Source organism: Fusarium subglutinans, assembly GCF_013396075.1.
Source record: "Fusarium subglutinans strain NRRL 66333 chromosome Unknown NRRL66333_c0000112, whole genome shotgun sequence".
In the NCBI taxonomy this organism is placed as follows: domain Eukaryota; kingdom Fungi; phylum Ascomycota; class Sordariomycetes; order Hypocreales; family Nectriaceae; genus Fusarium; species Fusarium subglutinans.
In genome coordinates this window covers 82,519-110,328 of record NW_023502175.1, presented here as the reverse complement: position 1 = coordinate 110,328, position 27,810 = coordinate 82,519, and the positions used below count along the sequence as shown (strand labels likewise).

Genomic DNA, 27,810 nt, shown 5'->3' with positions numbered 1-27,810 from the left:
ATATACCACTGTTTGATAGTCTCCCATCTTCAATAGGGGCTATATACGTTAGTCTTAGGTAAATTTAGGTAAACTTATTAGTATAATTTAGTATAGATTTAGAGGATCTTAGACTATTAAGTATTTTTAGCACCTTAATTCAATTTCAGAAGTCTTCTTGCACCCCGGGGCTACCTGATATCTACTCATCATCATCATCATCATCATCATCACTATCCATAACAAACCCACCCCGTACACGCGGTCTTCGAGTTACGACAGGTGCTTCATCCTCATCCTCATCCTCATACTCACCCTCATCTCCGTTCTTATTCACGCCGCCCATTTCTTCATCCTCGCCAGGCTGAACCTTTTCAACACTGATTCGTCTCCTCTTGCGACTCTCTCCATCACTACCATCTGGCAATGCTCTTTCCGGCTGCCCCTCGTTCTCTTCCTCAAGAGTTGTATTCATTGCCCTAAGAATGAAATCGTCGCTAGAATCAGAATCGTGACCAGATTTAAAATCTCTATCTCCTTCCTGATGCTCCTCACTACTTGATGCAGATTCTGTAGCTGCAATTCCACGCTTTTTAGTTGGCTTTTTAGGTACAGCAAGGCGTTCCGCAGCGTGGCGAATGGCCATTGCCTTTGCCTTTTCTCCTGCCTCGCGTTCTCGAGCGTAGAAGGCCTCATCATATTCAGAATCCGTTTCATCGTCCTCGGGTCTTACATACTCTTCTGATCTGAAGCTCCTCAACTTTTCTTGCTCTTTTTTTCGCCTTTCTTTAAGCTTCCTTTGTCTTTCTTCTTCGGTAAGTTCTTTTCGAGGCTTACGTTTCCTGGGCGACTTCTTGGGGCCATCTTCTTCGTCAATAGGTCTGCGCACCGTGGGACCGAGGGGCCCGAACATGGGGTCGTCAAGCTCGCCCTCCTCGTCATCATCGAAATCGGCCTTCTTACGTGGAGCAGTCTTGCGTTTCAATTGGTGTTCTGCCAGGACACCCTCTTCAAATGTTGGAGGGCTGAACTCGGCTTGATTGATGTAGTGAATAGCATCCTTGAGAGCATCGGCAGAGACATCTGAAGGTATAATCCATGCGGACTCGGGTGTTTCTTCTGACGCCGGGCCTAATAGCTGAAAACCCACGAGTTTCATGAGGAGTCGCATGTGAGAGTTCTTGAACATGGCATTGCGACGGTCCTTATCATCTGGACGCACGACTGGATATTATTAGTAAACGAACAAATACTCTAATCTCATATTGAACTCACAAAATATAGGGGGCGCTTTTGGCCCCGACTCTGTTGGCTGTTCTTCAGCTTCGTCTGGTAGAGGCTCAACTGAAGCCATTGCTTCTTCCGCTGCCATATAAGCTTTACGTTCGCTCTCAGCGTCGCCGAGGATTTTCTTGATCCAAGCGACATGGTTTGCCTGGTTCTTGTCAAGCATTGCACTGACGACAATAGCTATCTGCCGGTCTAGCTCTTCAGTGTTTTTGAAGACCAGCTCAGCGGCAGGTTTGGCTTTGCTGGCTGTAGTGACAGTTTGTCGTTCGAAACCGTACTCGAGAAAGAAGGCAGTACTAGATCCCTTGCTAAAGAGCATCTCCACAAGCAGTTCTGGTCGCTGTTCAAGCTTCTTGAAGCATTTTCGCAATATCTGCTTCACCAACTCTTCCCACTCCTTGAACACCCTAGAGGACTTGTCAAGCGCAGCGGGTCCCTTGATCATGTTGTAAAAGAGGTGAATTATATCCACACGGAATAGCATGACACTCGCCTCTGCTTTGAAAGATACACGATAGAAATATCGATGCGCTCGCTTGAGTTGCGAGTCTGTCAGATCGCGGTAATACTTGGTGAAAGCGACAAATGTATCCACTACGCTCTGGGGCGTGAAACGCGTTGCAAAGCGATGAAAGTCGAACTTTCGTTCTTTAGTGGTTCGCTCGGCGGATGCGGCGTCATTATCTGAACCGTCATTCTCGTCGTTGTCATTTTCGATTCCTGCAGCGTCTTGGGCAGCCTTCTTCTTCCGTCGAGTGCGTTTCCGCGAGCGAACTTGCATATCGATGTTCTGCTTAGAGTATCCTTCCAGAATACGGAGGAAGTGGTGGACCAATTCGGTGGCAGCATCAAGGTAGTTGAAGTTTTGGTCCTTGTAAGTTCTAATGATGGTGGCAATTGCATCGTGGGTTGCTTCTTCGTAAAACAGACGACTAAGCACGTTTTCGGCGATGTCTTCGTTGTCCTCGTTGCCCGACTCTGACATTTCCTGCACAGTGAGAAGAATCTGGGTAAAACAACGCATAACAGCGGTTAGTTCATGCCAATCTTTCATCTCGAGAGACTCGTGGAGAGCTTTATTGAGAGTGATGAACATCTCCTGGTTGAGAACACCTGCAACAAGGTTGAAACTGCTGATGTCCTCGCTGGGGTTCTTACTCGACTGTTTTCTTGCCTTGCACCTCATGCGCTCGGCTTCTAGGAACCATGCTACCAAGTAGAAGAATTGGCGGCGGTGATACTGCATTACATGTGGTGCCTCCCTATCGATGGTCTTGCGGACATGTTGGAATAGGGGGTTGAAGCCCGAGTCAAGGAAGTCTTCGACAAACGATCGCAACTGGTCATAAGCACGAGAATTAAGCTTAGTTGGTAATCCGAGATCTTTCTCATCTTTATCCCCTTTTCGTGCTCGGCGAGGAGGCCGGAAAGTCTTTGAGTTATCCATCTTTTGGTTCCTCATGGAAGCATCAGCTAGCGCATCTTGGCCCGAAAGAGATGACATCTTGCCGTCGTCTCGCTTCACCCAAATCATAGTACCGAATCGGTTGTGGCGAGTTGGGCCTTTGCGGTTGTATGCCTTCAACATGGACGACTCCTTACTCATCATATCGGCGAGCTCTCCAGCCTTGGCCTTATTTAGCTGCTGCTCACTCATGAAGAGCTTTTCAATATCGACTTGTTTCACGAGATGGTATATAATTTCCATGACAGATGTATCTTCGGTTCGAAAATCCTCTCCCATGTTCGATGCAAACGTTAAGAGCACGAGGAAGATGTCTTGGTATGAGAATGCATCGATAGTGGCGGATCGAGATATTTGAGACTCATCGCCTTCGTATTTGACATCAGGGGGAGGCTCGATCATGGCGATGTTACGGAGGAAGAACAAGACCAGCTTGATGATACCTTGATCACGTTGTGTTCGATCGCCAATCGGTATTGCCATGGACGGGAGAGCCACCCTTACAGCGGTATGAAGTACGCGAGCTCCGTCGTAGTTGATAACTGCTCGCTTGTATCCAACCTGAGCAAGCTCAAGGACCGGCATGTGGCGATGGTGATTGACCGTCATTCGCTCTCTGTCCCTTGCCATTGGCCAGGTGAGAGGAACCATGAGTTCGAAGCAAGCCAAGGCTATCCTGGACTTGAATTTGCTGTCCGTGGCGTTTTCGGGCCATGTCGAGAGAATGGGGAGCAGGTCGCCCTCGATCAGGTTCGCCTCGTGTATGCATCGCGCAACATCCATCCGATTCGTCTTTTCGTCGTAGAAGCGTATCCATCGTTTTAGATCGCGAAGAACCTCGAGGGCATCGTCACCGAGTTGATAGCCGCCATCTTCGTCGGCGCTGATACCTCCAAGCTAGAATCCGCTCGTCAGAACATTCTAACTTATTGGTTTTATGGAAAAGCTTACCGCTGAGACAAGACTGTTGATGTGCGCTCGCACTTCTGGGTGCACAATATCTGTTGATCCATCTGCCAACTCCATGATCTTTTTTCACTCAGCACTGACAGACAAATGGTTGACTGTCTCTATTTACAGGTCGTGGGGTTTGTGCTGCCTTAAGTTGACATCATTAGAAAACATAAGTTACTTACCTGAGGTAGTCCCACCCGCCTACTTCATTATACGACGCGCTTAGACGCGTCTTATCTGGCGTGTCTAATTAACGCGAAAATCGATAAGCGTTGATAAGATAAGGAAAGTTCTCGGCAATTGATAAGAAAGATCCGCCGGCTCCGAGCCGAGGTTACCCGCAATATGATGGCATGAGCCGTTGATTTCGGCGTCGGCGTCGGCGTAGATGCCAACGTCCCCGTGGGGAATAACTTAAAGGGACCTGGCACTTTACTATTGCATCGTGATTTCAAAATCCACCCACACATTCTTTGAGAAGGGAGAAAAAAAATGGCTGCTTCCATGTTTCGAATGCCTTCTATGGTGGCAGTTGCGCGTCATGTCCGCTGCTTCAGCTCTTCACCTCGCCAATATGCCGCCGCAGAGGTCAAGACGCTTGGTGTTATCGGTGCGGGTCAAATGGTAAGAGCATGTGAAAGACATTGCCGGCGTTCAGACAATTAACAACACCACGATAGGGATTAGGGATTGCTCTTGTTGCAGCTCAAAGGGCTCAAGTTCCCGTTACTTTGATCGATACTTCAGACAAGGCCCTGGACAAGGGCATTGCTTTTGCTGAGAAACTCCTAGCAAAGGACGTCTCAAAGTCAAGGATCACACAGGAGCAAGCCGACAGCGCCCGTTCTCTTCTCAGTACGAGCACCAAAATGGAAGATCTCTCCTCTGTAGACATGGTCATCGAGGCTGTTCCCGAGCTGCCCAATCTCAAGTTTGACATCTTTGGCAAGCTGGCTCAGATCTGCCCCAAGCACGCTATTCTCGCTACAAACACATCTTCTATCTCCATCACCCGCATCGCTGCTGCCACTACCAAGGATCCCACTGATACCTCGGCTTCCTCTCGTGTTGTGTCGACACATTTCATGAACCCCGTCCCTGTACAGAAGGGCGTTGAGATCATCAGCGGCCTGCAGACTAGCCAGGACACCCTCGACACTGCTGTTGAGTTCTGCAAGCGCATGGGCAAGGTCACTTCGGTGTCAGCCGATTCTCCCGGATTCCTTGCCAACCGTATCCTCATGCCTTATATCAACGAGGCGATCATCTGTCTTGAGACTGGTGTTGGAGACCGTGATTCCATTGATGCCATCATGAAGAACGGCACAAACGTGCCCATGGGTCCTCTTCAACTTGCTGATTTCATTGGTCTCGATACATGTCTTTCTATCATGAAGGTTCTGTATGAGGAGACTGCCGACTCTAAGTACAGGCCGAGCGTGTTGCTAAAAAACATGGTCAGCGCTGGGTGGTATGGTAAGAAGAGTGGCAAGGGCTTTTACGACTACTGAGTCACTCCCTTAACAGGTCTTCGGCGACAGCAATACCTGACAAAACTTCAGTATGCTTTTCGCGAGACTGTCTAAATACAAATAAAAACAGTAATAATGTTCAAGCTACCCTATCCTGAGAGTTGTTATGGGTCAGTTCATACATCACATACGAACGTAGGAATGCAACATCTTGCCAACAGCATTAACATAGATAGGTCCCAGGAAGCAAGAAAAGTTCTTGACATAAACGCAATGCACCAAAAATCACTAGTAAAAAGTCTCGTGAATCTAAACTAAATTCATATAAATTCAGCTGAGTCTTGTCATTGCTTAGGATAGAAGTCTTTTGAGGTTTTCTCCTCCAACAGCTAAGACCAGATGGCCTTTGTAAATGATCCCACTTGAGCATCAATTGATAGGTAGAGAACTACTCAAGTTGATTGCGGACTCTGCATTCCGCCAGGGAGTCCCTTACGATGTTGTTGGTCTGGACAAGTCTTCCACATCATTACTCGCCGCTCTCGAGATCGAAGAAAGTAAACAGAGATATGGGCATAATAGTTTTGTCCTTTCAACGCCCCGCCTGGATATTTACATCGGCTATACAATGAGTGCTACTTAGGGAAGGCGTTGGTCTAATCATAGCAGAGGCCTCTCATTTGACTATCATTGAGCCATTCTGGACAACAGGAAGAGAGGAGCAGGTCATTGAATATGCCCATAGACTGCCTCAAAAACGAGAGTTCCATGTATGCATTGTTGTATTTCACTCTTCGATGGTAGATGAGCTGGTGAACAACAGTCGCAGTTCTCAGCTAAGATACATACAGTTCTACAAGGGACCCTCTTTGATAAGGATGACGGGGTTTTCGACAGTTATCGTCAGCTCTAACGGCACCGGAACTGGAAGAGGATCCTACTGAAGCGGAAGTGGAATTGCCCGACCTTGAGAACAATAACGACCGTATCATGAAGAGAATCAATGCTGATTGATGTTGCTTCGGATGAGAAAGAAGGCGATCCTGAGGAGCAAGGAGACTCGTATACTAAATGAACTCATCAAGGAGCCTCCCTAGGCTTAATTCAAATTACCAAAATCTTTTCATTGTTTAGAATTCATTGCTTAGGCCCGAGAAGCTTAGTTTTCTTGCCTCGCCCAAGAGCACGCCTCTCTCTGTCAGAATACACCGACTACATAATCATACGACATGGAGCCGAGACCTCCCCAAAAGGTCTGACCGCGCAATCAAGGCTGATGCAGACGCATCCGATTTCCTGATGGGCGCCAGAGCAGGGCGGCAATGCCCTCGAAATAAGCCCCCCGTCAGCCTCTTCGGCAGTTGCTTCTGTTGAATCATTACCCTTACCCTTGTCTCATAAACACAAGGGTATATTCAATGTCTTTTTTATTGCAACTTCTGCGTGGTTCTATAACTTCTTCTTATGGAAGAAGAGCCTGGGTCTTTTGTCAAAGTACCAACCAAGCCAGGCCCACACACAACACCAATTGCTAAAATGTAGCTAAAGGTCAAAGCTCGAAACAACCACTTGTTACCTAAGTAACTTGTCTAGCTGCACTGACACCTACATAAAAGATGAAACTGTCTATCTGCGCTCAGTCACTTTGTTTCGTGCTTCTGTTTACGGGCCTTCTTTGCGAGCCTCCGTTCGACCAATTGATTGAAACACCCGCCGATCATTAGACCTTGTCTGGCTGGGTAGTCTCTACTGCACGAATAGGTCTATCTCAATGACAGGCCGCACGGTGAATTATGAGAACAGGAGGACGCTGATCAAAGTTGATCAGAAGTTCGGCATAGGTTCTCTGGCAAGGCATGCTTAATCTCTGCGTGTCTAACATGCACCCGAGAGAATCACCTCTTTCGCATCAAGCGACAGTTGGGGATAGACTTGCGAAGTGGCAGAAGTCTCCTACTCGTGAAATAGTCAGTTAGACTCTGAGACAAACCCCTAATTCTTCCGGTATTTGCTTCTTTCTGTTTACAGAGGTAGATTTATTCTGAATCACCACGAGAGGCAAAGGGAAATTCCAATGATGAAACTGTTTAGAATAACACAGTGACAGACCATATCGAGAAATCGGGAAATGCACAGCTGTGGCTTTCTTGACTTTCGACTTCGATATAACGAGATATATCTTATACCGCCATCAAATCCACATGTCCCATCAACCAGAATAACATATTATAACAGAGGAAGCCCGAAGTCCGACAAAGATTCCAGAGGTTGGTTTGATATTACTGACAAGACGCAATTACAGAGCAGACATATTGGCTTGAGCTTGCCTCGAAAACGAAACACGCCAACAAGCTTAACTGACATGTTTCTAGGCTGTGTCTTTTTCCGGTACAGGTAGACAAGACGCTCGATCTTCTGCCAGGGTATGTGCACGGCAGTTGCGTGAATACAGCTGACTTCTGGGGGCTATGTTCCAGGCATGAGAGGGTGTTGGAAGCCAAACTTGTTGTCACTGATATCCATCACATTGATACCTGCGACCATAGACAGCAGTCAATCTTGAGTTATGATATCATAATAGCACAACTAGACTCTCGAGGCAGACTCTCGAATGGTGTTAAGATTCCATGCTTGTTACTTGATGTTACGACCCGGAGGTCGAGTGTTTCATGCTTGGGCTTCAGCAAACAAGGGTCATCCGAGCGATTCCAGCTGGCTACCTAGGCTGTGGCCATTGGATTGCCATAAGCTTCATCTTGAAACCTCATCGTCTCCATATTAATCAGGCCACTTGGGAACTCTCTGCATTCAGAATTGTGGCCCGCTAGATCAAGGGGAGGAAGAAAGTGCCAGCAGACATGGGGGAGAGTTGGTCCTCCATATAATATCTACAGAACCATGAACTTCAACAAGATTATGCTGGAGCAATTCAGGTTTATGCCCGTATCGTAACGATCATAGAAATTTCTAATAAAACTTCTATAAATGGGAAATAAGTTGGTTCTCTCCTTTTCTCCTCGCAAGTTCCATCACTACAAATAGGAATTAGGACATCGCCGCTCATTGATAGCATATGGAATCAAAGATCGCAGAGTTGGGCAGTTGTCTTCCCCATCTCGGCCAAGAGGACATGCCGGTTTCACTTTGGTCAAACCCTTTGTTGATGATTATCACCAGTGTGCTCAGAAACGAATGCGAGTGGTTCATCAGATTGAAGGGTGTACACCTCCTGTCCCGGAACAAGGTCTTGGGGACCATCAGGACTCTGCAATGTTCCTTCACAAGATGTCTTGGTAATACAATGCAATAGAAGCGTACATATACACGGGAGATACGGTTAGTGCCCGATCAGTAGAAGGCTGCTCATAAGCAGCAGGGTTGAATCACATGTTCGTGGCCTAGAAAATACTTGGATTAGTGGTGTTCAAGAGTTACGAGATCACCCGTATCGATTGGTGTTCCCTTACAACTAGAAGAGCAGTCCACTACTCCGTTTGTATAAAGAAACGTATATCTAACTCTAAGTTTGATGGATTGGACATGAGTTTCGGGCGGTTGAAACAGTGACTTTCAAGACATACGATTTCCAGAGATCCCCAAAGCAAGTTTTCTTACCCTGCTGAGGATCTATCCTCGCAAACTTGCCTACAAGAAGAATTGTAATAACAACAATTTAAAATCAGGGCAGGTCATTACGGGTAGGGGCACCCAAAGTATACCTGGGATAAGGTTCTCGAAGAAAAAGAACGTTGGCATCCTGGTCAAAACGCTAGTGGAACCAACAGAAGATCCCACTCGGAATTCTCAATCATGGTAAACGACATAAAGTGACGGGTGATTGGCAACTTCAAGACCGAGCATGGCCATTTCTTCTCTTTACAGACTGTAGTAAGATGCTTGCCTGTTAGAATTCTTCTACTTCATTAACGACGCGTAGGCCCTTGTACGAATTGTAGATGCAGAAGAAAACCTGCGCTGGGTGTGCGCTTGATTAGGTTCGAGAGATTCGAGGTATGATTAATCGTATCCTGTGAGATCATATACTGCCAGGGGGAGGTAAGAAAACTAATGGCCTTTATCCTCAGTGATGAAAAGACTTAGGCAATTAAACCTAAGCTTAGGGGGCTCTCTTCTAAGTCTATTTTAGCATCCTCCTCTAAAGTCTTATATAATTTCTTGCTCCCTGGGGACTGTCTAAGAGTCCCTAATAATGAAGGTTTTCTGTTTTCAAGAGATAGTCAGCTTCGGTACTCAAGCATCCTTGTCTTGAAAATCCCAGGGCCCATTCATCGAAGGCGGAGCAGGCACTCCTGAAATCTGGGGACAGAAGAGGTGTGGCTGTAACATATTCGTTCGTGTACGTACGGAAAGCTGTAAATCAATCGCCATTTTTAGGTGGCCATTGAAGTTTGGTTGATGGACGAATATTTCCGGAAGACCCTACCACAATGGAGCTCAGAGCTTTGCTGTTTTGAACCAGGTGCATCGTTGTGTCTCCATAACCATGAATATTCATGTTCTGCAGCCGCACCGAACGATGGACGGACTGGCGGAATGGGCGTTCTAACTGCATCCTAACATAGATTTGCCCGACAGTAGCCAAGTGATTAGTTTGTGAAACAACCCGAAGCTCTCTCTTTGAAGCGAAAGTATGCATGGAGCCGACTGGATACCGTGCGAACGGGATGGGCACTTTGGCAAGAGAACGACTTTGTAATGTAGTGCGAGTAACGACATTTTCAATCTCAGTGTTGCCTATCCTGCATTTTGTGTTCGCTTATGATCAAGCTTGTACCCTGGTTCGGCTACTGACAGAGCACTGAACCGTACGGAGTACCTATATGTGATCGCAATAGTACTATGATCAGCGAGATTCCGTTGTATTATGAGATGTTAGCTCGTTCTCTGGTTCCCCATGCTGCGCTATGGGCAAGTCAAGACTCAAAACTTGTCTCAGCAATATCTTTCAGAGGCTGCAGTTGATCAATGCAATTTTGATGATAATGCTGTGCAATCCCAACCTGACTCAGTCTGATCAGCTTTCCTTGCGAATAAGAGGCCTATCTCAGAAGAAATGAGACAACAAGAAAAGCCTCTATGTTAGCAAGGTGACCTCTTCGTCTTACCCCGTTTGACACTGGAAGGAAAAGCGGCAGTGTGAGAATCGTGTGGTATTCGGCAAATTAGAACTGCTGTTCCTAGGCTTTAGGACCTTGGCACCAACGGTAATTGCAGTACCCCACGTCAGGCAATAAATGTGGACGTCGAAGACATTCTTTAGAAATCTCGGGGCTTTAGATATGAAAGTCCCTAGCCTGACCTTTTGTTGGAGCTAGAGACGGAAGATTGAGGCTCATAATACGGCCCGTGTTTCTATGCCGCAGAAAGAAGTGTCGTTTCAGTGATTGCTGGAGTCGTCATCATACTGTTGAGCAAGTATTAATCACATCGGGAGCAGCGTCAATCCATGGCGGATGTGTAAAAGCTCAGGCCCAGTCGAAGGATGAAACGTCTAGATCCGGGCTCACAAGGCCCACCATGATCCCTGATCCTGGACAGCACTACTACCCGTTGGCGGGCACCTGGCGTCGCATGAAATAAGGTACATGAGGCGCCGAGAAGGCATGCTGTCGGGTTGTTTGATGTTCTTCAGGAGCAGATGACAACTAGTCTGAGGTAAGGCAGGAGGAGTCTACCGGTATCGATACCTTATCTAAGAAATAACTCTAAGGTAGGTATGAGCAGGGAGAGTTACAATTCCTGTCCATCTAGGGATGCCCGTACCTACCTACCTGTAAAGTTGGTAGGGAAAGGTCAGTACCTTACCAAGGTCATCAATTACCTTACCTTACCTAGGTACCTAGTACCTTAAGCCTACAACAGGTACCTACCTCAGTACCCTGCCCCCCTCAGGTTTGATGAGTGCTCAAGGCAGGTGCGGAGTAAAAAGCAAGTGCATTCGGATTGATGTCTGTCAGAATCCAAAACATGTTGCCTGCCAAACTTAGATTGTCAGGATCGAGGCAGGAACGGCCCAATGATTGGCAATGCGTCTTTCTAGGCTTCCCTTCCTATCGCGCCACACCACCAACGAGTCTTCAACAACAGCACTGTCGCCTCACAGTCCATCTCAAGACCAAATGGTGTGAACAACCAACGCCGAGACAACAACGCTGATATTCATCGCAGGTTCGGACCCGACTCACATGAAGCACAAAATCTACATCGCGGATCTTGCGGTCGGTAGATATATAGGTCGTCTATCGACTACAGTGGTTTGTCAACACACCCATGTTTGCTCAAGCGCATGACGGAACGGGCCCCAACAATGAAGTCGTTCCATGTAGTCTACGGATACCCACGAGTCAATGCAACCACTGCCACTCCCACATTCCTTTAGCAGCGCAGATGATCGCCTGTGACAACTAGAGGAGCGACAACACATCCCACCGGTCTTACCCGCACAATCCACAAGTCACTCAGGAGTTCATTTTTAAGGTAGCCACCAGAAATAGAATCTTCCTGAGCCTTTGACAGGATCCCCAAGGCTCAAGAGAGGCTCCGTTACCCGCGACATCACATGGCTTTACTGTTGTTTCCCTTCGAGCACCGGAGACTTCCCTATGCCTGTAACATTTGTCATGTCTGTGAGAGTCGGCCAAAGTGCCACCCCTCCCTCTCTCATCAGGCTGGCCCTACACCGCACTGCATGTATATAGTGTACGTACGCAGTAATTTCTGGATTGATCCTGTCATTCTGCTTGCACCCCTGGCCAGGACTCCAAGTGCCGTCCTAACAATAACGTTTCCATGGATTGTTTGGCGGAGTTTCTGAACTTTTGTTGCTCGTCGTCCCCACAATCTCGAATTTGGAACAGAAACTCAAGGGGGTTCAGTTCAGTCATCTGTCAGACTTGGTTGGAGAAGGTCGAAACAAGCCCAGCCACAAACTACATGACAGCCTCTAGCTGATTCTTGCCCTGCTTGCGAATGCCTCCGATGTGGCCATTTCAACCGCCTTCAACAATGTCTTAACCCTTATCTCTGATCTGGTCAGGCCAGCGATGGATGCGTCGTTTTGATACCTTGTCTCGCCTCACCTCGCTTCATACCATCACACGGTCCAGCCTTGCACGTGCCTTGTTACATTTCTCACAGGGTAGAGGACGATCATCCTTACGATCTCCCCATCATTCATCCGCCTTCTTCCTGTAACAATACCTATCAACCTTCTTGGCTAATAGTCCCTCATCTCATCTTGGCCGCTTGATATGCTTTTCCCATGAAATACCCCGGCAATCTTGGAGGGCCAGTCAGATCCTGGAGAAGATTACATGTACATACGTACATCCTACCCACAGTGTAGCATTGCACCCCTCTACACCCCTGTTAAGACTCTATTGGCTCGTTCCCGCACAAGCCGCGACAACGGTTATGCGCAACATGCACTAAAGCCGCAACGTCGACTCAGATTCAGATTTAGAAAATTCAGTAACAATTTCAGAGGAAACCTAGCCCAGCACTATACCCTTGGTTCATCCTTGTGGTTCTTTGTCACTTGCATCTTTGCTGACTGTATCAATTACATCCAGGCGAACAACAGCATCGATGCCTCAGCACCTCAACAGATATCTTGTGGATACTCTAGTCTGGCTTCGTTCTCGACACATGTCACTATCCATCGCCATAGTACAGACTTGTCAGGCCCAATTCGTTCGTCGCCAAGATGCCATAAGCAAGCTCGTGAATCAGCTCGAAAGCTTGTTTCTGCCGTCCTAGCACTCGTACGTGGTATTAAAGAGTGGGATAAGTATCTCCGATATGGAACCCTGGCCCGTGAATATGCAGCACCAGAGAGCTCAGACATGCAACGGATTGCTCGTTCAACTCTCCGCCAGACAGCATCAGATATTAACCCCACCTCTTGTTAGTCGTTGGTGTTCACTCCTGTCCTGGCGCAGGCCGGTCCATGGGTGCGTGGGCAAGCACCACACTTTTTGCTTTCTTATTCTACACCTTCCATGACAGGGAAGTCCTCGAAATGCGATGACCTTGCTCGGCCCCCTGGGCAAGGACATGGCAGTGACGGCTTCATTCGTCTGACTCCACCATAAGGCGTGTTTTGACTTACCAGCTTGGATTCATATATCCATCCCAAGCCCAGCGCCAATGTGAACTGTTAACATTCTGGATATCACTCCTTCCGATCCAAGACATATCAACTGTATCTTTCTCCAGGTTGCGGTTTATGTTCTTATCCATTCTTTTCATTCCCTAGACCACAGGTCCCAGAGTCTTTCGTTTAAATCATCGCCATCATTTCGTTTCGCCCCTAGGATACGATATCTGTTTCGTCGTCCCTTCTTTAGGATCACCTCTTCTTCGCATTCCTTCTCTTGTAATCCAGTGATACTCTGCTGCATGCTGACTCGTCGCTAAACTATCACGCCCTTGTTCGTCCTTCCGTTGCCATCTCGGAAGTGGTTTCAACATTTCTGCAGCAGGCCGACCCGTCCCTGAAAGCGCAAGACAGAAACATTGGAGGTGCACTGTGTTGGTGTACCTGTCTAGCTACACTCGTCGGTCTCACGGCCATTCTTCTCATTTAAGTTGGGCTTGTCTCCCTTCAACACATCGTCCAAATGCTTGTCACAAGGCAGTACGAAACAGAGCATAGCCGTTGGCCATTCAGCAGATACGAAGCATCTCTCACTTCTACAAGCCCTCGCATGTCTAATCCTTTCGATGTCAATGTCGAGCTGCCGGCCCCTTCGAGCTGGCAAGCGCACAATCCGACTACTTCTCATAGTGGCAGTGGACCTGCGCAGCAACATCTGTCACGGAACGAAGCCTCAAGACTTTCCCTAATGCGCCACCCGGCAGAAAATAGAGGCAATGCTCTGGGAATTCACATGAGACCCGGGGCGACTCAGATGTACTCACCCCATCTCCAGACGATAGACCGAGGTAGGATGTCGTTGCCCGGGCCCAGAGATTCGGTCCTTCAAAATGATAGCTACGGGATGAAACCCAGTACCGCAGATATGGAGGACATGATACACTCAGGGCTGATCGGCACCCCAAAAACAGCCACTAACAGTACTTTCGTGCCACCAAGTCGCCAAACAAATGACCTCTCGTCCGCTCAATCCAGTCAAGGAGCAAGAATCGACTCGCCACAGGATGAAGAGGAAGACGACCTCGATGATGACGATATGCTTGACGGGGATGGAGAGCTACCAGCCCAGACTCCAGCAGAAAGGGCGGCTGCTCGACGCAAGATGAAGCGATTCAGGTCAGTGTACGCGTTGCTCGTTCAAGGCAAAAGCTTATTGGTTTAGACTCACCCATCAGCAAACACGGTTCCTCATGAGTGAGTTTGCAAAACAGCCTCACCCAGATGCGGCACACCGTGAGCGGCTCTCACGGGAGATTCCTGGCCTCAGTTCGCGCCAGGTCCAAGTTTGGTTCCAGAACAGGTAATCATCACATTAATGGTCAACATAATTCTCGCTAACCCGTGTGGCAGACGTGCCAAAATCAAGCGTCTTAATGCTGATGATCGCGATCGTATGATAAAGATGAGAGCAGTCCCTGAGGGATTCGACAATGTCCAGGCCCTTCATTCCCCCTACGGGGCAGTCCACGGCATGAATGCTCCTGTGCCATCACCAGGACATTTCAATACACAATCGTATGCCCAACACATGATGAGACCCTTGATCGTCGACGGACGGAGGCATGATACAAGCGAACATGCTTCTCCGACCGCCATGACCCCGGGATTTGGTGGGATGGGTTACAGTCCCGCCGGCAGTCTGACAAGCTCAGGTCTTGCATCGCCGCTTTCACCAGCTCCGAGTGACCGATATTCCTATGGCGGCCACTTCACAGCCCCGCTAACAGGCAGCCCGAGAACATCGCACCCATTTGCCCAAAACCATGGGCTTGGGACTCCTGTTGAAATCCATCGATCGAGCCCCCAGCCCATCCCGCCTCCTCTGCTTCGCGACCCCCTCTGCAGGGACAGATCGGAATCCTCACAGTCGCCATTGCGACCCAATATGCTATGGAAAGGCGATGCAGTTGACTATTCCTACAGGGGGACTAACACAAGCCCGAACCTCTCAGACAGACACCCATCTATCTACCACCCTGCGCCACTCAGCAACCCCTCTGTTGCCATGAGCGGCTACGATGCAAACTCAGTTCCCGGCTCCAGGGCCCCTCCCGAGAACCAAATCCACAGAACAGAAATCTGATCGCCATCGACGGGGAGCCCTTAGCCAGTGTACTCCAACAGCCGAGCCCTAGTCTGGCAGGTCCAAGTTACCGAAGCTTCAAACAGCTTGTGGACAAATTCTAAAGGATGTTGTTACTCTATGCCTAGCCCACATGCCGTCTGGGATCCCTCACAGTGGAGTATATATTTCTTCTTCATACTGTTCGATTCGGCCTTTATTCCTTTTATTTGCAGTACCTGCTGTTCTCTGTCTAATTCTTCCGTCTCTTTGAATTCTTTTTTTTTTTTTTTTTTTTTTTTTTTTTTTTTTTTTTGGTGTGGTTTGCATTACGAAGCGCACGGGGTGCATCAGGGCGTATAATGTTTCATCTAGAATTTATGATTTGGGTACCTGGTAACGATCATGACTCTTTCTTGTGTTCAGGGAGTAAGTTACATAGCATGAAGATAAACACCTAAAGCTGGGATTTAGTGAAAAGTGGAGGGCGCAATCATCGGTGGCAATTGGCGGAATTGTTGTTCTAGTTTGGTTTCGGGCAGACTGGTTTCTGTTCTCTTAAGGTTGGTTGAGCAAGTTGATACTAAGAAGTACTCAGTATAGGCTAGGGGAGGGTAAAAAAAACTCAGGACCTTCATCCTAAATATAAAAAGACTTGGGTAACTTAGTATAAATTTAGGATATTTTTACTGAATTTATTTTGATACCATATATTAAGGTTCTGTTCTTGTTCTATGAAGGGTATTAGGTATTGTTGGTAGTCTGCTGTATCGGCGGCCCAGGTAGCATAACCATTGACAACTTGTTCTCAAGAATAAAACAAATTATAAGAGAACACTTATCTAATATTCTTATAATGATATCTGATCAATTTCCTGTTTATGCAATGAGACATCGCTCAGAACCCTATTCACTAGTAAATGTTATTTTAGAACTTATCTTTCGGTAACAAACACTAGCAAATTCAGACCAGTTGTATTCTAACTGCTAGGGCGACGCAATTACGTTCCTACCTAATAAAGAGATCCAGATAACTATTATAGGCTCACCGGGCTCTTTCGCGGCTTGTTACTGGCATCCTTTGTTGAGATCTGAGGTTTTCTTGCTTGCTCCTTGAGGGTGGTGTCAATTGCTAACAATGCCATAACGCAATAACGTACTAAAAAAAATGTCTGGTATTATAGAAAGAATTAACATCCCTTATTGATATGTAGTGATAATCTGAGATCTAGCAGATGCTAATAATTAGCCTTCCTTCAATTTCTGAACAGAACCCTGGATACTAATGCAAGCTCTTTAAAGTCAGACAAGCCAGTTTTCCTAACAGCAGCCGGACGGTTATCAGTGATGGTATGCATCGAGCTGAAAACAACAGAAAAGGCTACTAGGTTTACCAGATGTTGGGCGTCATCACGGTACCGATAGCATAAACCAGATCATTATCGGAACTTACATAGGAGTAGTTGAGGGTAAATAAATACAACAGTGATTCACACTGCGCACGATATCACGGTCAATGGACCAATCAATGAGTGTTTCTTGTTGTCTTTGAAACCAGGCAATTAATGACCCAAAAGGGTGAGGATATGTCACTTGCATCAGGTCATCATCGCATCATGGTAGCCGCACAAGGGGCCCTCGTGATGATGGTTTTAGGCAAGGTTACTGAAGTGTGCTCTCGACCACATATCCCAAGATGTTACAGCAGAGTAGGATCGAGCAAGCTGACAGTTGTTGAGGGATGGTGGTGGTCTTGTTTGTATTAAAGAAGAGGGAAAAAATTTGGCGGTTTGAACAAGATCTTATCGACGCGATTTAGTCACGTGATGTGGTTTATCCACCAGCTTCTCTTCCTACCTACCTTACCTTAGGTAGGCGACGGGCGGAGTGGAGATACAGCAGCATCATCGTCTCGAACAACACCAAAAGCCATTCAAAATGTCTAACTGTTGGTCCCCTCAACAATACCAAGCTCCAGAGAGCAGGGGAACTTCTGCCATATATATATAATCACGGTACTAATACTAAATAATTGTTTAAATACCTGCTCAGTCATATAAAAGTTCCCCAAGTCTTTAGCTCTTAGGATATCAGTTCATTAATTACTAGTTATTCCATGTTCAGTTTTGTATAAATATAATTTCTGCTTAATTAAATAGAATCTCCTTCAACTGGCTGATGAACCATGCACATGTACTCAAGTAAGAGAGCCTCAAGCTCCTTCGCTGGGCTTACGATATGTTCGCACTCATTGGCCCCGATTAAGATGGACAGTTCAATCATCTCTATGTAGTAAGGTTCTTCGGACTTGATAAGATTCTGTTCAGACACCTATTGCTGATCTATTACTATTGAGCTGCCTTGGTCCAAACTCTTACCTTCAAAGTGTTAAGTAAAGAAAGAACTGGATAGTGAAAAACTAAGAGAGAGCACAAACTTATCAGGACGGAGTTGCTTTGTTCGAACTGATATAGACTATGGTAACGAATAATCCGATAATTATTAGAACTTAAGATTGGTAACTAGGTACTACACCTAGGTAGGTATGCTCCGACACAGTTCACAGGCTGAGACGTGATTCGGTGTCACCGTCTTTGTGGAGCTGAATGCGACAGTGCAGAAGCCAAGCCAATGAATGGTTGCGATCACACGGCTGTATGTACATACGTTCTTTCCATTTGTCTTTGTTCTGGCTGCCAGGTTCAGGCCAGCCACTTAGATTAGCGGATGATGGTACCGAGAAGTGGTCAGTGAGCCGAAAGGCCACTGAAAGAGCCCTCAGCCTAGCCAGTGAACAGCAGCCTGGGAACAGCGGCCAGCCCGCCTGGCAGGTTCCTGTCTCCGCCGTTTTGCTGACGGGACTGACAACCGGCAGACCCACCCTCACCAAAATGCCTTGTCTTTCAGGCTCAAATCACCCTCTGCCTCTCCCTCATTCCAAACACTCCACACAGTCCACACCTCACCTCTCGCCCCCGACCCTGATTCAACCTCTGACATCCTAACCTAACATCGCCCTATTCGACGTCAAAACCCTCGCTCTGCGCCAGCGACATTCGCCCATTTCTCCTAAAAAATCGTCCATTCCTTTCCCTCGAACTCTGCAAAGACCACTACAAGACTGTTATCTGCTCGCGCCGCGCCGGCTCCGCTCACCGAGTCCCGAGGAAAACCCAGTGCAGTGCATGACGTTCGGCTGAAGAGAGAAGCGGAGCGCAGCGACTCTCGGTCGACGACCGGCGCGACTCTCGCCCACAAATCTCCCTCGCGGAGTCGTCCACGATGTCGTTCCATCCTCAGACTCCCCAGAGCCCATCGCAATTCTCCTCCGGGACCTCGGAGCCCGTGTTAAGCGTGACAACCTCAATGACCTCCACAGCCACGCCAACCACCTTGCCGACTCCCGCCCACAGCGTCACTGGAAGCGCCCATCACGACGTTGCAATGGCCGACGACTCCCCCCACAAGCGGAAGCGCTCTGTGGATGACAGTGGCGACCGCGAGCAGAAGAAGGTTCACACAGAGGAAAGCAAGCTGGGTATTGAAGACCTGCATCTCGATGTGGGGAAAAAATACCTTCTTTGCCAGACCCCTCATCCGGAATCATTACCACGCGTCTCGGAAGATCTTTATGACATGTTCAACCTCAGTGGGCTCGCCGCCGAAGTGGCTCGGGAGAAGCCAAACGGAGAAAAGAACGCATTACGTTCATCTTACACAGGCCATATGAAGAACTTAGGTATTGCTGGCAACTGGAAAGTGCGAGTAACAGACAAGGACTCTAACACCGAGAAACCCGACTTTTTCGACATCTTGCATATGCCCGATGAGGATTGGGATAACACGATAGTCAAGGGTCAAAACATCAAACACGGGCTATCACAAGCAAGTCTCTCCGCTCTCGGGCGAGCAGTAACCATGGCCAAGGGACCTATAGGCAAGAAGGACTGGGACACTTCAAGATTAGGACTTCAGTCACCCGGCCTGGATTCAAAGCAAACTTCGTCGGCGAGACCTACCGCCCCCAACACTCCGCTCAGCGTACCTGGTGCAGTAGGACGACTAAAGGCTCAGGGGCCCTCAGCAAACGATCCAAACCGACCAAAGCGTAACGTAAAGAAGCGAACATATGGTGACAGCAGTTTCGAGGGCTATGGTGAAGGTTACCCTGATGATGACACAGCTGTGGAAGGGGGCTATTCAACGGGTGAGGGAGAGGGCGGCCAGAAGCGACGCAAGAAGAACCCGGGAAACACCTCGCCATACCCGAGTGCTATGCGCCAGCAAAGCTACGGCCCTGGCATGGTGGGCGCATGAAATATCTTGACGGTAGATGCCCTCATGTCTCATGTTTCACGACTTGTATACACACTATGAAACGATTCCAACAGGCCATTGTTCCCTGGGTCTCGTACACGCTACACAAACAAAAAAATCTCGGTGCTACTTGCTTTGACAGCCTCCTCGGCTTTTAATCTTCAATCTTGGGTTTTCATTTTTTCTTCTTCTCTGCATTCTGAGGGGACGGACATACGACATGTGCGTCCCAACGAGCACGGCGTTTGGGCAAAGGAGAGAGGCGGCATATGGGTAAGGTTGGCCGGTCACTCGGGGGTAGGGGAGGCATGTTTCTACGTTTCTTATTTCTCTCAAAAGACGACACGGCCTAGCACGAGGGGCGCGGACACTGGGCAGTGGTGACAACAATAGTCAGGGCTTGGGCAAGATACTAGAAAGGTTAGGTATAGTTTTTGACCTGTATGCCATTTCACCTTGTACCCAATCAAGTTGTTGACGATCCCAACATCAATGGACGGATACAGCAGTGAAGTCAGGCATGCACTGCAGCAATAACGCAACAGGTATCGAATATATCACAAGGTGTGCATGATGCATAACGCCAGGAGAAGAAGAAAACAGATACATAGATTAGTTGATCATCATAGGTCATCCGTATCGGAGTATGCACTTGCTGGGCACAGGAGATGGCCCTAGGGCATGGAACTTCTACAACGAGTTGAGGATATTTAGGATATTCTTAGGATAGGCCAAAATATTTATGATAGGTTCCAATTAATTTCAAGATTTCAGCGATCCCTACCCTGCCCTGCCTTCGTGGTCTAGAGGTTGCCCGACGCTACAATGGGCATATACCTCAACACTTTGGCCTCTATGAGGAAGAAGGCAAGGTGATATCAACAGTCATCACCGCCGAATCACATGCGGCAAAGAAGGAGGATACACAACTCAACCAAGCCATTCGTCGGTAGCAGTACGGGCATGCATTCATCATGACCTGCTTTCAACATATAGTGCGACATTGCTAGTCAGCTCATGCTACTCCCAGTGAGCTTGTCGACAGCCTTGCTTCTAGTCAGTCTGACATGCCCGGTAAGAAAGATATAGTGATCCTGTCGTCAAAGAAAGCCGGGAGACCCAAAGAGATCCTACAACTGCCACCAATCCGATATCACGAAGTGAGAGTCAGCGTTCCGGCCGAGCCATTATCATCGGGATTAAGGCCTAGACTAAAGAGAGCAACATCTCCTTCGATACGCTAGGTATGAAAGCAAACGAAGACTCGCGCCCATGAGATTGGCTTTGTTAACGTAGGCACAGACAGACAGAGGCTGAAAAAAAATCATTTATTCTCATTGTCACTAACATTACCGATGGCCTCTTAGGTGACAGCATGCCGTCGACAAACCAGATACAGCCACGGCGCTACCCGCCCTCTCGGTTGAGGAGGACGAGCCAAGCTTCAAGCCGGGATGTCGTGTTACATCAGGTTGACCGTACGCAAAGATATTTGACCATTAACACTTATCGCTTGCTAATCTTCGTATGTATCCCGCGCAAATAGAAACAAACAGATCTAGGTAGTTACTTGAAAGGGAAAAAACCGATACTCGCTCATCTTCCAAGCCTTGCATGTAGTATCATTGCGCATATCTCGTTATATCCAGCCATTACATCCTATCGCCATATGATATACATGCATCTCAAAATGCGTCGCCACCCGCTACTCTCATATCCTTTAACAATTGTTACAGTCCTCTCCAAAGTTGCCATTCTCAACTGTTGGGTATGCACCAGTAGTCATCTCAGCCCAGCTCCAATCTAGTGTCATCGGCAGAGAGAACAGATCTTGCGGAAGAAGGGGCTGCTGGAATGCCGCCACTGGCATCTGCGGAGATGAGTTCATGTTTGTGTCGCCATAATTCATTGAGTCAAAGTCGCCCGACTGAGGTACCGGGAACTCTTGAGGCCAGCCAGCTGACATTGCCGAAGGAGAAGGGTCGTTCATTGGACTACCCATGGAGAACTGTCCCATTGAAGCACCGTTCTGGGGAGGCGATAACTGGGCTTGTGATGATCTTCTCTGAGAATTAGAAGACATTGAAGTATTTGTTGCTGATTCCGCAGTGCTAGGCTGTCGAGCCGTAGCCGTAGTAGCGTTGGTAGGTGATTTATTTGTATCCTGGTTCTTACGCTTGCGTCGAGAAGACTGTTCTTTTTCAGCCTTGTCGATTACAGCCTTTGCTATACGCTCAAACTCGGCACATATACCGAGCATTCGATGCACACCGCCCTGTTCAGCCTCCTGTCCAAGCATGGAGAGAAAGGTGACCACAATGTTCATGAGCCGAGTGTCTGACTTTGCTCGGGGATCCAGTGGGTTCTGTAAGATATTTCCAAACAGCGTCACCAGTGCAGAAACAGGAAAATAGAGAATCATCCTGACAGTGATGTTAGTGTATCGCCAGTATGATGAGAGTTCGAGCCTTACCAAACGCAAGCAAAATCGCCTTGAGGCACATATTTTAGCAACGAGACAGAAGCTCGTGCTGCAGCCGTGCATAGTGCAGCAGAAGAAAACACCCGTGGGTTTAGTGGTCGGGCATTCAGACCTTGAATGGCATAATTGGCCAGTCGACTGGTCCAGAGTCCATGGGCAACTGACATGCGATGAATGGTTGTCAGGCAGTTATAATAGGTAAGATGCAACATGACAACGTGAAGAATCAGAGGAGTATGCGAGGCATTGATGTCGTGCTCGGGCCGATAGTCAATCGGGATGCGATCCTTCCATTCTTCCAACTTGTGATCCAGCTCGCCGATGGTGTGGAGTAGCTCACCATCTGATTGCTTTGTAGCTTGAACTGAGTACAGCCTCTTGTAGACTTCACTTTCGATAGTGGCAAACTCACACATGGCCCGGAAGAGATTCATCTTACCCTTGCCATCTGCCAAGGGGATATTGCCAATGTTGTCCTCCGGGTCAGCATCTGGAAGCTCAACGTTCATGTCGTCATCGTCCTGGGCAGGTGGACGACCGGCTCGAAGGCAGAGATCTTTGTCTAGCATATATGCGATCCAAAAGACTCTCTTCCGTTGCTCGATCTCTATGGGGTTCAGGTTGAAACCAGTCCCGCGCTTATGGAGACCGATACTGTGCGCCAGGCGCATGGCTGCTGAGACCAGCAGCAAAGTGGGCTGAGGGTTTGGCGTTCCTTGCAGGAACAAAGCCATACCAAGGAGGGCTTGGACACTCAACAAATCGGTGTTGCGCATGGTCAGCTCGGGAAACACTCCGATGGCATTCTTCAAGTGACCCCATGCCTTTTCGTCCTCATCCTGCGGTACCAGATTGCTCATAACTCGCAAACGATGGGCAATCGCGAGCGCACAGTTGAGACTGGCCCACCATCCAGAGCCTTGGTAAGGGTCTGATGAGTATTGAAGGTGTACTAGGTGCATGAATGTCGGCCGATGAAATAGAGGGAAGATGCAATTGAAGTTGTCGAAGAAGTCCTGGAGAAGTGAAAGTGCCTCAGGCTTGGGGGGCAGAGGCCGGAAGATCGGCCGTTGGAATAGGTCGCCAAAGACTTCAGGTTTCCAATTAGTCCATTTATGGTCATCGACAGATATATCCGATATGGTCCGCTGAAAGGAATCATCCCCTGTTTTCGAATTCACCCACGAAACTCCCTTTGGTGAGAATATAGAGAAGCCAGATGACGATCCTGCAGCATGTCAGTAACGGCGTTCATACAGATACAGTAGTAACTTACCAATGTATCTGGTCTCTCCAAAATTATTTGTTACCAAAGAACACATCAACTCTGAAAGAGCCTCCACTTCTTCCTGGTCTTCCTTTTTGACGTCTTCCGCGTTCGCAGCTGGTGCCGGAGCTGTTGATGGAGCTGTCGACGGAGCCGGTGTTGCTGATTTGCGTTTATCATCCCTGGGCGAGGTAAGTGAGCTTTGAGGGGTCATCTCGCCCCCATCTGCAGCTGCCGATGGGCCGGATGTCGATTGAGATGGTGAATTGGGGTTGGATGGTGCAGGCATTGACAGCTGTCTCGACTTCTCTTGTCTTTCCAGTAACCTTTTCTCTAACGCGCCAAGGTCATCATCATCTTCATCAAGGAGGCCTATATATAGGTCAGTATAACGAGGTCGTGACAGTAAAGGAAAGTCTTCAAGTCACTTACCAGAAAGTCTCAAAAGGTGCTCCATACGGTTCAGTCGGTTCTCGAGCCCCTCAATGTACTTGGCACTTCATATCTGTCAGTAAGTATCACATGTTTTCGCAATGAGGTTAAATGCCATACCCTTTCGGAGGAGCACGCTTCTTCTCAACTTGCGTGAAGACACACTCAGTCTTATAGTTGATACAGTGAGTACAAGAAGGCATCTTGCCGTCACACTTGATCTTTTTCTTCCGGCACATATCACAGGCCTATTGGAGTTCCGATCAGCATACAATACTCTCGAAAGCCGGCTGCGCCGGGATCCATCCCAGGTCCCATACCCTAGCGATTCTCCTTCTCTTGGGGTCGTTTGCATCTTCAAGCAACATAGCTGAATCATTGAACATCTGCGCAGCAATCTCTGGGGGCAACTGCGGTATGCCATCGTAGCCACCAAAAACCTGCGGCGGCTGGTTCATGATCGGCGGGGCCATGCCCGGGACCTGAAAGCCCATATGGTCCATCCTGATCGAAGTGGAAGGGTTTTCTGATTAATAGTCGGTTGAAGTGGGAGTATCGCGTTTCGAGGTTCGCAAAGCGGCGGTCCCGTGGGTCAATTCAGAGGCAATGAGTCGTCGCCTTGCGACACGAGAGTTGGAATGCGACAAAGCAACCGTTATAGTGCAATAGGCTGGGCTGTGAGAGTCTCGGTCACGGTGAGATCATCTGTGCGATACGGAGAGTGGGAGCCGGAGCTGTGGAGTGAAGAATATTTTGTTGGTTGGGGTAAATCGTAGATCGGAGCCCACGGATCACTAATAGTTATTAAGGTATGATAATTCAGACAAGGACCAAGGAGACGGAGTCGAGAAGGAAGAAGCCGAGGCGGGCGATTTAGAGGCGCCGGTGCGCTAAAAAGCTCCCAGACCAGGTCAAGTCTGCGGTCGGTCGACTAACGTTAGCTTGGTTAAGACCCGGCTCTATGACTATCACTGTCAGACAGTCAGACTGAGGCGGAGAGAGAGTGGGGTGGCGGAGTTTGGTTGGTTTTGTCTTGGTGTGAATTCCTCTGGCGGGTACTGACTGAGCAGTGGAGTGAGTGAGTGTACAGTACTGCTGTGTCAGTAAAGGGTCGACTTCCAAGTCACGACGGCGATGAAGGTGAAGATAATGATGGAATTCAAATCCAAGTCTATGTCGCCAGATCGTGGTGTTGACGAAATTTTCATTCGTCCGAGTCAACCGATAATGACAAATTCAAAGCATAAACCGGCAAGTCAAGTATCCGTTAGCATTTGCAACTGGAACTGGAACCTGCTACAGTTACCAATTGGTACCTTGCTAACCTCAACTTGGACCGGTGAGACAAGAGAAGTCACAGGGGAAGGCAAGGACTCAATGCGCGGGTATTTGTTTCGAATCCGGGAACGAGGAAAAAAGGAAGGTAGGCCCCTGCCTCACTACCTGCCACTCCTGCCGGTGCATGAAGACCTTCCATTGAGACCCTCAATCAGTGGAGGGGAGGGTGTTAAAAAAAAAATTACCGACCAAAGAGTGTGCTACAGAGTAAGTTTGTCACAAATCATCCTGTGCTTGCCTGAATATTTCCTTTCACTGGGAATGAGGTCTCGAGACTTCTTACTACTATATACTTACTACCTACCTAGTAGGTACTATTTAACTGCCATCGAGCATCAAGGCGAGGCCGCCGGCAGTCGTTAATAGACGCTCCCTCCAATACCTTTTAAGGCTCATGGCGGTGTCATTGGCTTCAGCCAATTGTATCAGCCAATCACCCTAGAATAAAATAAATTCTACCTATGAGATGCCCTGCTGTAGCCGCAGATCTGTTGAATAAACAACCATTTGGTAATTATGTAGTTCTCTGCTGCAAGCAATGATATGATGTACAGATTTGTAAACACATCTTCCACCTCCAGCGAATGATCGCCATATGGACCCCTGACTCTACGGCAGTCAATTTTGACTGCTTAAGGCCTCCACTGTACATAGTTCGTCTCTGCTCTTGGCAATGGGTCGCTGAGAATAGCCAACTGTTTATAGAATAGGGTACATGACCCGGAATCCTTCTCTGGGTGGATCAAGACTCCATGTACTCTGTATACACCCTTTCCTTGCATGCTACTATATCGTACTATAACGCAATTCTGAACTTGGGCATTGCTCGATTGGCAGGCACTTCGTATGTCTTCTATCTAAGGTACCTCCTACTAGGTTGATAGAGATACCTCTACTCCTTACTCGTTCCAGTGTAGCCAAGTCACTCTTCCGCAAATAGTATGGCTTCAGCCTAGTAGACCTTGCTAAATATTGACAGCCAAAGTATGTAGTGACATTGGCGTTAAGCAACTCGCTGTTCATCTCATGGTTTATATCCGTCAAGTGACCGTCAGCGTTACTAAGATACCTAAGGTACTAACTAGCCAAGTCTATGGTCAATCAATACCTCTCCGACAGGCTTCAATATTGGTCTCTACGTCGAGACTGGAGAGCCTTGTTATCACTCGTCTCTCTTGGCCCCCGATCTTACAACGAATCTGTATCGGCCTTGATCCCCTGATGACGTGTCTCAGACCTAAAACACACAGACAACCGTTGGAACCTAACTAAACTACTTTATCTAGCTACCCATGCCAGCTTGTGTCAGCCTACCTAGTCTGCTAGTCAATGTCAACGGCTCTCTAAACGCCTGGCAACTTAGTGGATTCAATTTCAATTGGAAAGAGATCGTCCATCCCGAATACGTCGCTTCGTCCGAACCCAAGGGGGGCTGTGCATCCCGAAACACTTCCTTCTTGACTCGTGACAGTATTAGAGAAAGCAGCCAATTCTTGATACAACCAAGGCGCGGCAATTTAGCTTCATCCAGCCGTTGTATTAATTACTAACATTCAATATCGTGGAGTCAAACCCGTTGCCCACGTCAAAATATAAATCTTATTGCTTAGAATTGACAATGAATTTCGAGGCCATCACTTGGATTCCTTATAACACTGTGGTGCCTACTACATGGATGAAGGCAGTTGAATGTTTCTTGCAAATCCGTCATCCGTAAGAGCTCGCCTCGCCTTTCAGGGTCTCCAACCCTTTGTTGTTTCGGATTCGCCGCGGGTAGTGTTTGATATGCAACAGCCGATGCGCACCGAAAGTCTAATGAGACTGTCCCAGCTTCAGAGAACAAGAAATCAACCCAGCAGAAGATATTGGATCCTAAACTTATCATAAACTTATAACAAGCTACCTAAATCTTTTCATCATTTAGGGTCAAGGCATTTGGTTTCTAAGACACGAAGAAAGTAAGCCTTCCAGGCCTTTATATCTTTATTCAAATCATGGCTAGCAAGCCTATTGTATAGACTATTTCTTCCTCTCAACCTTTTCTAATGCTTTGTCTACAGCTTGCAAATCCATCCAGGTATATATCCCCTTCCCAGTAGAGGTCGTAATGTCGGAAGCAAAGAAAAACAACAAGATAGTTGCAAAAATGTCGTTAATGAGAGTCAAGAAGAGAATGTACCATCGAGCGTCGCATAGTATATAATTTTCAGGTGAATCAGTCCAGCTTCCTCCGTTTTGTGGCAAAAACGTCCTCCTCTTTATACATGTGACTCCACCTCTAATACCCCTATCTTCAGGTTTTGTACGTCCAAAGAGATCCGCAGTGGTGCGACGACCACCGTTAAACGCCGAACAACATGCTTCGTGCGCCACTTGATGCAGGTGGCGGCGACCAAGTTTATGATGGAAGAAAAAAGTATGTGATGACCGTGAGTTCGCGGTTGCAGCTGGTTAATGTAGCAGCAATTGGGGCTAAAAATATATGGTAAGATCGCTCATGGTGCAGAGCAGGTACAGAACGCTCAGGTATCAAGGATAATCAAAGTAATACGCAAATGCGGGCGGTGATAGAA

The 27,810-nt window shown here is 47.8% G+C and overlaps 5 protein-coding genes across 5 annotated transcripts; 3 read left to right on the top strand and 2 right to left on the bottom strand.

Annotated features, from left to right (window-relative positions):
- Positions 1-181: 181 nt before the first annotated feature.
- FSUBG_8278 (replication fork protection complex subunit Tof1 Swi1) lies at positions 182-3,760 on the bottom strand (the record flags this gene model as incomplete). Its single annotated transcript, XM_036686669.1, has 3 exons — positions 182-1,203; positions 1,255-3,631; positions 3,686-3,760. The coding sequence occupies 3 exons, from the start codon at positions 3,758-3,760 to the stop codon at positions 182-184; spliced, it is 3,474 nt and encodes a 1,157-aa protein (XP_036536233.1).
- Positions 3,761-4,180: 420 nt separating this feature from the next.
- FSUBG_8277 (3-hydroxybutyryl dehydrogenase) lies at positions 4,181-5,199 on the top strand (the record flags this gene model as incomplete). Its single annotated transcript, XM_036686668.1, has 2 exons — positions 4,181-4,312; positions 4,369-5,199. 2 exons carry the CDS (start codon positions 4,181-4,183, stop codon positions 5,197-5,199), a joined length of 963 nt encoding a protein of 320 aa, XP_036536232.1.
- Positions 5,200-13,802: 8,603 nt separating this feature from the next.
- FSUBG_8276 (homeobox-leucine zipper ROC3) lies at positions 13,803-15,422 on the top strand (the record flags this gene model as incomplete). Its single annotated transcript, XM_036686667.1, has 3 exons — positions 13,803-14,455; positions 14,502-14,639; positions 14,690-15,422. The coding sequence occupies 3 exons, from the start codon at positions 13,803-13,805 to the stop codon at positions 15,420-15,422; spliced, it is 1,524 nt and encodes a 507-aa protein (XP_036536231.1).
- A 3,261-nt stretch (positions 15,423-18,683) lies between these two features.
- FSUBG_8275 (mediator of rna polymerase ii transcription subunit 19) lies at positions 18,684-19,718 on the top strand (the record flags this gene model as incomplete). Its single annotated transcript, XM_036686666.1, has 1 exon — positions 18,684-19,718. The coding sequence occupies one exon, from the start codon at positions 18,684-18,686 to the stop codon at positions 19,716-19,718; it is 1,035 nt and encodes a 344-aa protein (XP_036536230.1).
- A 1,720-nt stretch (positions 19,719-21,438) lies between these two features.
- On the bottom strand, positions 21,439-24,402 carry FSUBG_8274 (transcriptional activator Mut3p; the record flags this gene model as incomplete). Its single annotated transcript, XM_036686665.1, has 6 exons — positions 21,439-22,141; positions 22,192-23,428; positions 23,477-23,839; positions 23,900-23,964; positions 24,020-24,120; positions 24,172-24,402. 6 exons carry the CDS (start codon positions 24,400-24,402, stop codon positions 21,439-21,441), a joined length of 2,700 nt encoding a protein of 899 aa, XP_036536229.1.
- Positions 24,403-27,810: the final 3,408 nt, after the last annotated feature.